At 38.7% G+C, this 9,632-nt stretch overlaps 1 protein-coding gene across 1 annotated transcript in view; it reads left to right on the forward strand.

The window, feature by feature from the left end:
• Positions 1–9,415, forward strand: part of LAPTM5 (lysosomal protein transmembrane 5) — a 34,245-nt gene extending 24,830 nt beyond the window's left edge. Inside the window, exons 7-8 of the mRNA XM_053707077.1 lie at positions 2,715–2,813; positions 4,247–9,415. Coding sequence (XP_053563052.1) covers positions 2,715–2,813; positions 4,247–4,321 — 174 coding nt within the window. The 3' untranslated portion in view covers positions 4,322–9,415. The remainder of the gene's footprint in view (positions 1–2,714; positions 2,814–4,246) is intronic.
• The last annotated feature ends 217 nt before the right edge of the window (positions 9,416–9,632 follow it).

The following is a 9,632-nucleotide window of genomic DNA, read 5'->3' on the forward strand; positions in this document are numbered from 1 at the left end:
GTGGAATGGGGATTACTCAGATTTGTCCCCTATGCTGGATCTGGATCAAGAGACCAGAAATTCTCTTCTATGGTGGCTCTCTCGGCCACATCTGTCCAAGGGGATGCCCTTCAGCAGACCAGATTGGACGATTGTAACAACAGACGCCAGCCTGCTAGGTTGGGGCGCTGTCTGGAATTCCCTGAAGACTCAGGGATCATGGACTCAGGAGGAGAGTCTCCTTCCCATAAACATTCTGGAATTGAGAGCAGTTTTCAATGCCCTTCTAGCTTGGCCTCAGCTAGCAACTCTGAGGTTCATCAGGTTTCAGTCGGACAACATCACGACTGTGGCTTACATCAACCATCAAGGAGGGACAAGGAGTTCCCTAGCAATGATGGAAGTCTCAAAGATAATTCTCTGGGCAGAGTCTCACTCTTGCCACCTATCAGCGATCCACATCCCAGGCGTGGAGAACTGGGAGGCGGATTTCCTAAGTCGCCAGACTTTTCATCCGGGGGAGTGGGAACTTCATCCGGAGGTCTTTGCCCAAATACTTCGGCGTTGGGGCAAACCAGATATGGATCTCATGGCGTCTCGCCAGAACGCCAAGCTTCCTTGTTACGGGTCCAGGTCCAGGGACCCGGGAGCGGTTCTGATAGATGCTCTGATAGCACCTTGGACCTTCAAGATGGCTTATGTGTTTCCACCCTTCCCGATGCTTCCTCGATTGATTGCCAGGATCAAACAGGAGAGAGCATCGGTGATTCTAATAGCGCCTGCGTGGCCACGCAGGACCTGGTATGCAGATCTAGTGGACATGTCATCCTGTCCACCTTGGTCTCTGCCTCTGAGACAGGACCTTCTAATTCAGGGTCCTTTCAAACATCAAAATCTAATTTCTCTGAAGCTGACTGCATGGAGATTGAACGCTTGATTTTATCAAAGCGTGGATTTTCGGAGTCAGTAATTGATACCTTAATACAGGCTAGGAAACCTGTTACCAGGAAAATTTACCATAAAATATGGCGTAAATACTTACATTGGTGCGAATCCAAGAGTTACTCATGGAGTAAGGTTAGGATTCCTAGGATATTGTCTTTTCTACAAGAAGGTTTAGAAAAGGGTTTATCTGCAAGTTCTTTAAAGGGACAGATCTCAGCTCTGTCCATCCTTTTACACAAACGTCTGTCAGAAGTTCCAGACGTTCAGGCTTTTTGTCAGGCTTTGGCCAGGATTAAGCCTGTGTTTAAGACTGTTGCCCCACCGTGGAGCTTAAACTTAGTTCTTAACGTTTTACAGGGTGTTCCGTTTGAACCCCTTCATTCCATTGATATCAAGCTCTTATCTTGGAAAGTTCTGTTTTTAATGGCTATTTCCTCGGCTCGAAGAGTCTCTGAGTTATCGGCCTTACATTGTGATTCTCCTTATCTGATTTTTCATTCAGACAAGGTAGTTCTGCGTACTAAACCTGGGTTCTTACCTAAGGTAGTTACTAACAGGAATATCAATCAAGAGATTGTTGTTCCATCATTGTGCCCTAACCCTTCTTCAAAGAAGGAACGACTTCTACACAATCTAGACGTAGTCCGTGCCCTGAAATTTTATTTACAGGCAACTAAAGATTTTCGCCAAACTTCTTCCCTGTTTGTCATTTATTCTGGACAGAGGAGAGGTCAAAAAGCTTCTGCTACCTCTCTCTCTTTCTGGCTTCGTAGCATAATACGTTTAGCCTATGAAACTGCTGGACAGCAGCCTCCTGAAAGAATTACAGCTCATTCTACGAGAGCTGTGGCTTCCACGTGGGCCTTTAAGAATGAGGCCTCTGTTGAACAGATTTGCAAGGCTGCAACTTGGTCTTCTCTTCATACTTTTTCCAAATTTTACAAATTTGACACTTTTGCTTCTTCTGAGGCTGTTTTTGGGAGAAAGGTTCTTCAGGCAGTGGTTCCTTCCGTGTAAAGATCCTGCCTGTCCCTCCCGTCATCCGTGTACTTTTAGCTTTGGTATTGGTATCCCATAAGTAATGGATGACCCGTGGACTGACTACACTTAACAGGAGAAAACATAATTTATGCTTACCTGATAAATTCCTTTCTCCTGTAGTGTAGTCAGTCCACGGCCCGCCCTGTTTTTTATGGCAGGTCTAAATTTTAAATTAAACTCCAGTCACCACTGCACCCTATAGTTTCTCCTTTCTCGTTTGGTTTCAGTCGAATGACTGGGTATGACGTAGAGGGGAGGAGCTATATAGCAGCTCTGCTTGGGTGATCCTCTTGCACTTCCTGTTAGGGAGGAGTTAATATCCCATAAGTAATGGATGACCCGTGGACTGACTACACTACAGGAGAAAGGAATTTATCAGGTAAGCATAAATTATGTTTTTTAATGCAACATATATTAACGTTTTATAATCATTCAGTTCTAACACCCCTTGAAACGTTACTGTGAATAAATCTTGATTTATTAAGTTGTACAGACCCTGTGAGTGCTTTCTATGGACGTTAGCTAGATATATATATATATATATATATATATATATATATAAATATATAAATATGTATATATATATATATATATATATATATAGGTTTAGTTATTATTATCAATATTAATAATAAAAATGGTGTTGTCATTAAATGTTTACTTTTTTTACTTTGCTAATTATGTTACAATTTTGTCATGTTATTTCCAATTGTTTGTTGATTTTGTATTATTATTTATACACCCTCTAGGTTTATTTGATCTGGTGTGTCAGTAAATGCTTTAAGCATTTTCAACAATCAAATATACCCAAATTTAGCAAAGACTCAGCTCCTCGGGACCTCTCAAAGGTGAGCAGATAATACTCTGTCCAATGCCATTAATAAGTACAATAGAATAGTTCCAACAATTAGACTGTTAACTCCACGGAAAGTTCACTTCTCTCTTAATATCAATAAACTGTAATATACATTTTTTCTTGAGCTATGCAAACTTGACTTGTTGTTGCATGGCAGGCCAAATTCATTAACAGGTCTTTCAAACTTCACTATTTTCACTAACCTCTCTAGCTTTAGCAACTCCTGCGTTGTTATGTGCAACTGATTCAAAAACAGTGTAGACATGATTGAGTTTTAGCGAGTGAACTGTATAGAATAGCAAAAGTACTGGTGAAGATGGAAAGGTTGTTGAGACGTCTGTTTGATTTTCCTTATTTAGATTATTCTTTGATTTTCAAATTAATCTCCCCTGAGTTATCATCCAGTCAGCTGAGATAGGATTTTTCACCTGCCTCAGTAATATATGTTATATTTAGTTTCCTGCAATGTGTGTAGTGTGTAGTCTGTTTGTGAGTGTGTGGAATGTTTGTGCTGTGGTGTGTTGGCTAGTGTGTATGTGTGTGTGTATGTATGTGTATGGATTTGTGTGTATAATATCTGTGTGTGAGTTAAAGTTTGTGTGTGTATATGAGTGAGTGTATGTATGTATGTATGTGTATGGATTTGTGTGTGTGTATAATATCTGTGTGTGAGTTAAAGTTTGTGTGTGTATATGAGTGAGTGTGTGTGTGTGTATGTATGTATGTGTATGGATTTGTGTGTGTGTATAATATCTGTGTGTGAGTTAAAGTTTGTGTGTGTATATGAGTTAGTGTGTGTGTATGCTTAGGTGAATAATGTGTGTCTGTGTGTAATATGTGTGTTCTAAACAGGCATATTACAATCTCCTCTCACTTCTCCCAGTGTAATATTTAGGAGAGCTGCCATAACGATCATCCCAAGCTCCAAACCATCCCGCATTTTACGAGACTGTCATAATTTCTGAGCTCTGACCATCTATCACTTCTGACACTATCGCTAAAATGTTTATGACCATGTTTCACATTAAACTTGCCCAGAAATACCCCAAAACAGAATCTGAACTGTACAACCATGAGCCATCTTTTCACTCCCATGCATTACCCTGACTTCTCCTCAAACTACATAGCCCCACCAATTTACTGCCCAACTTTCTGATACCACCTCTTATGTTTATTACAAATCAATGTTTAATACTTCAAACAGTCCTTATAACATTTCATGTTTATTTCTTAAAAACTACTGTTATCTTTCCATATAACTCCCCATCCCTCCATGTTACCTCTACCTACCTCTCACTTACCTATAGCTCACCTCATATATTCCAAAAACATTCTCTAACTCTATATGTAGCTTTTCTTTTTTCCCTTGTTATAGTTCCAAATAACTATACATTAGACTCACAGAAGTTACTCTTTGTCTTACAGGTGGTACTACCATCTTATGAGGAGGCTATTAAGATGGCAGCCATTGACCTTCCACCTCCATACTCCACTGTATAAGTTTCCACAAATCTTGCTGCCTGCTTCATGCCTTACATTTATGTGACAGTTGTATTGTTTATAGAAGGTCTGTCCTTTCCATTCCTGTGTAAGAGAGAGCTGTGGACAAAAATGAATATAAAATCTGTACTCCTGCTCCAGGACAATCCAAGCAGATGATCTGGGATGAAGCATCACACATTAATAGTGATACAAATGGGATGACCCATAGAATCTACATGTACTCATGATGCCTGGGCCACTGTCATGTAGTATTCAGCTAATAACATATGGTCTGTAGAAAGTCCCATAAGTTGTAGGGTCTGTCACTTATCCTTGGGAGTAAGGTGTACATTAAACGGGTGTTTCTCAACCTTTTTAACAGAGGTTTTTAACTTTCCTTAGTAACCCTAACCACAACATGTAAATATTTATTTAAAAGCTCTTAAATCATTTTATCAAATTGAAGATAATCCTACACATCCCAGAACTTGACAAACCTAATTAGGATGTATGGATCTGAGGAAAACTATAGCAATAATATATTTTTTTTCAGGGTTATTTTTTATTGCTTCCTCTTTTCTTGATAGCAGAAATGTTTTAGAAGCATTTCAACATAAAAGTCTGACAATTTGTTTCCATTTTCAGGATGTGATTGTTTTCATTGGCCTCTATTCTTGATTTTACTATACAGTGAGAGAAATATTATATCAAATGTTTCACACTAAATTGTTTACTTTTTTTGCATGCTGATCTATACTAGGCCTATTTCATCACATAATACTTCATATTTTACATTACAATATGGCACTTTAGCACTTTATCTGGTCCATTTTACTGTGGTAATTAGCTGACACATTTGTCATTCTCTTTTATGTAATGACTAATCTATTCACCTTACCTAAATCTGCATCAAGAAATATTTTTTTGAATCTTAGAGGGTAAGCCCAGGAATATTCTGTGCCAATAATGTATTGGCACAGATGTATTCTGGGTGGAAAAAATAGGCTTTAAAGGAAACAATTATAATTCCTCTTTACCAATAAGTCCCATATCCTTCTCATTGCTTATGTCTAACACAGCATCTCAGCATTTTAATATTTATAATTGCAAATAATAATAGGTTTCATTTTATGATGGCAAAATATATTATGGATAACTGAGAAATATCATCACACATTTTATCTTTTGTTATAATGAATTTTGGTTGATAGAACAAGTAATTCCCATTAAAGCATAGCACAAACTTAAAGTGACATTGTACTAAAATTATTCATATGAAAGAGAAATATTTAAGCATGTTGAAAATGTTTTGCTTTTGCCTGAAAACCATGAAGTAGATTCTATTAAAATTAAAATAGTAGTGTCAGTGGTGTGTTTCAACTAATGCTCGTTGGCTGATAGGTAGTTCCTACTAATGCTGATAGGCTAATATGTACTCTACTAATGCTAATAGGTACTCTATTAATGCTGAAAGACTGATTATCACTTTCCTGCCAATGGCCCCGATGATCGAAAGTGCCCAGAGGCGGCAAGATATTAAAAAGAAATTTGTTGCAATAACGAGAAAGCTAGCAAAATGCATATATCATGTATTATTATTGTTTTGTATTTTATTGTACCCATTGTATCAATGCAATGTTTTGTGTACCCAGGACATACTTGAAAACGAGAGAAATCTCAATGTATCTTTCCTGGTAAAATATTTTATAAATAAATAAATAAATAAATAAAATATTTGAATGGGCCGACAGTACTGTTTAAAGGCAGCTTTACTAAGAGGTTTCTTACCAAACATTTCAGAAGATGTAATGCAAATGACCCCTTGACACAGAAGTGTATGACAATAAAATTTGCATGTGTCAATAGAAACTCAACCCCTGTTCTTACAATACAATAGGAGCTGGGTGTTTGTGGGTATATGATATATGTATATACAATGTATATGTATTTTATAATGTTAGCATATGTATGTAAACTGGAAACATGATTGTACTAATCTTCTAATGGGCCCTTAGGCGTTTTTTTTTAGTTATTTTAAAATTGCAATTGTGCGTTCTCAATATTCATATGTATATTATATTAAGAATACGCATTTGCAATCACAATATTCATATTTCACAATATTGCAATGCGTTTTTGCGTTTTTAATATTTATCTTTTAATAATATTGAAATTGTGAATGCGCCGCTCAAATGTAATTTTGCAATAAGTAAAAACACCAGCCTAAACATTATACAATACATATACATTAAACAATGTATATATATATACCCACAACCCCCTGCTCTTATAAGTGTATTGTTGATATGTTTAATTCACTATTGTATAGTGAGAACAGAGATGAAAGGACACAGTAGATTTGCATAATCAACAAATGCAAGATAACAAGACAATGCAATAGCACTTAGGGCTAGATTTATCAAGCCCCTACGGCAGCAAGTTCTCACAAGAACTTGCTCGCCGCGATTTATCAAGCAGCGGTCACCAGACCGCTGCTTCCCTAAACTCTTCGCCACCTCTAAGGTGGCAAAATTCAATCTCCTCATTCGAGTCCAACCGAGGAGATTGACAGCTCCTGCCCGCGCGTGATTGGCTGTGCGCGGGCAGGGAGCGGGATTGCACGCAAGCGGAAAATTGCACTTGTGTGCAATGTTAATTACCTACGGGTAATTTCGCCCCGCCACAGGCGAGCTGAGGCATACAGGGGCGCATATACGTGCCCCTGTACGCCTCAGCTATGATAAATCTAGCCCATTATCAGAATTATATCAGAGACCTGATGTTACCAGAATTTCTGAGAGTCTGTGCATGTAACCAGAGGATTTTTTGTTAGCAGGAATATATAACCCTGGAAATGTGGGGTGTGTGACAGTGAAGTTAACAGAATCTTACAGACTACTAAGTTAACTGCTCTGTCTTAATATAGCCAAACAACAAGGAAGCTTGTTCACAGACAGAATAGCTCAATTGATCATTAGGCAGAGGAGGAGCTGCAGTAGCTGTTTAAGTAGCACAAACACTTTGGAACTGCTTTGAGCAGAGAAAGTAACAAGCCAGTGTAAAGTCAATAATGCTTTGTATTACAAGTTTGGCAATTAGTATTAAGATAATCATACAACCTGTACCCTTGTAGATCAGCGGTAAAGTTCAGAGCAAGAGTAAGGCTTCAGTTGGAGGAAAGCTGGCTCCGGTATTTGAGAGACTCTCCTGCTGCTTGCACAGTGAGAGGCTGCTGCTGAATGACATAGGCCCAAAGGAGGAGCAGTCAGATGACTGTGGCAGAGATCAGGTGCTGCTGGGATGCAGCTGCAGCCCTTAGAAGCAAGCAGGAGGAGCTGAAGATTTGGTAGAGCCGGATAGGCTGGTGAGTAAACAAGTCTCAGATAGAGAGATTCAATAATCCAGCAATGACAGCTAGGATTAGGAAGCTTTTATGGAGAACGAAGAGGCAAATTTAAAGGGCGAGAAGGGCAGTAAAAAGGAAGGGTAGAGGAGACTCTGACACCCATAGGCCCCAATTTATCAAAGGTCTTGCGGACCTGATCTGACGCCGCCCCCTGCTGACTCGCGGCCAATCGGCCACCAGCAGGGAGGTGTCAATCAACCCGATCGTATTCGATCGGGTTGATTTCCGGCGATTCCTGTCTGCCTGCTCAGAGCAGGCGGACAGGGTTATGGAGCAGCGGTCTTTAGACCGCTGCTTCATAAATTGTGTTTCTGGCGAGTCTGAAGACTCGCCAGAAACACGGCCCTTCAAGATCCGTACGGAGCTTGATAAATGGGCCTGCCATAGTCTGAACTTCAAATGAGTAGTAGATTTTTTTTCTGACAATTTTAAAAGTTAAGTCTTTTTCCACTCCCTCTGTACCATGTGACAGTCATCAGCCAATCACAAATGCATACACGTACCATGTGACAGCCATCAGCCATTCACAAATGCATACACACTTATTATTGCACATGCTCAGTAGGAGCTGTTGACTCAAAAAGTTTAAATATAAAAACACTGTGCACATTCTGTTAATGGAAGTAAATTGGAAAGTTGTTTAAAATGGCATGCTCTATCTGAATAATGAAAGTTTCATTTTGATTAAGTGTCCCTTTAAGTTTCTGTACTGTGTAAAGGGATAATTTAAATTGTGTGGCAATCAAAATACCTAAACTCAAAATTTCTAATACCATAAAACAGAATCTTGAAATCCAGAAAGATCCTAATTCCTAATGTCTAAAATCCAGAAAATCAAAATGCAGAAAGAACAAAACCCCAAAATTATAAAATCCCTAAAATGCAAACTCTCTAAAATGCAAAATCCCTAAACTTAAAAAACCCTATAGATACGATGTGCTGTGATGTCCCCATCTTCACTATCTTTTTGCCTCCGCCTGGGGGGGTCAAGGGTAAACCACATTCCCCTAGGTTTACTTGGGGTGAATAACAGAGCATCGGCGGGGCGCCCCCTTGAACCCCCCTGCAGAGACTGCTCAGCCAGTCCAACTGGTGATCGCTTTTGGATTGTGGTTTTCTAAGTGTTGGTAATCTTGCAGGATTTTATTGTTTCAGGATTTTGGTTTTCGGTATTTTACAAGTTAGGGATTTTTTTTCGGAATTTTAATTTTCAGGGTTATGTTGTGTCTGCATTTTTAAAATTCTGTATTTAGAACTTTGGGATTGCGGCATTCTGTCTTGTGTACTTCAGTCTTTTGATATAGACCTATTTAAATTACACCTTTGATGTAGGTGCCATTGCTTCTTTGAATATATTGCCAGTATAAAAGCAACATCGCCACCCACTGAAATGTATGGTAAGACCTCTCTCAGCGATGCTGCCTTTAAACAGTACTGTAGGCCCTTTTGAATCATTTTGCCAGCTTTCTCAACATCACAACGATCCCTTTTGAATATCTCGCTGCCTTGTGGCACTTTCGATCATCAGGGCCAATGTGAGAAGTCCTGCTAATGAATATGCTTAAATGCTCTTACACATGAATGACAGAAAAAAATAGTACATTGTTCCTTCAAGTGTTCAGTGGGGCAAGGAAATTATATGTAACATCTTTTATATAAATGTGTGTACTTTTGCATGCACTAAAATAAAAAAATACTTCTAATAATCCCTGAGTAATGCTCATAACATTATGATAAAAAGGAAGAAATTTGTGAAAGGTAAAAAATTGATAAGGGAGGTTGGAGAGAGTGACCCTTTTAGAGGAACTGTGATATAAAGTTTTATGGAAATATATATTTGTATTTTTTTTAATAATCATTATCCCTTCTCTCTCATAACTTTCCCCTCACTCCTATATTCAATCTCTCTTTTTCAGTGCCTCT

Source organism: Bombina bombina, chromosome 3 (genome assembly GCF_027579735.1).
Source record: "Bombina bombina isolate aBomBom1 chromosome 3, aBomBom1.pri, whole genome shotgun sequence".
In the NCBI taxonomy this organism is placed as follows: domain Eukaryota; kingdom Metazoa; phylum Chordata; class Amphibia; order Anura; family Bombinatoridae; genus Bombina; species Bombina bombina.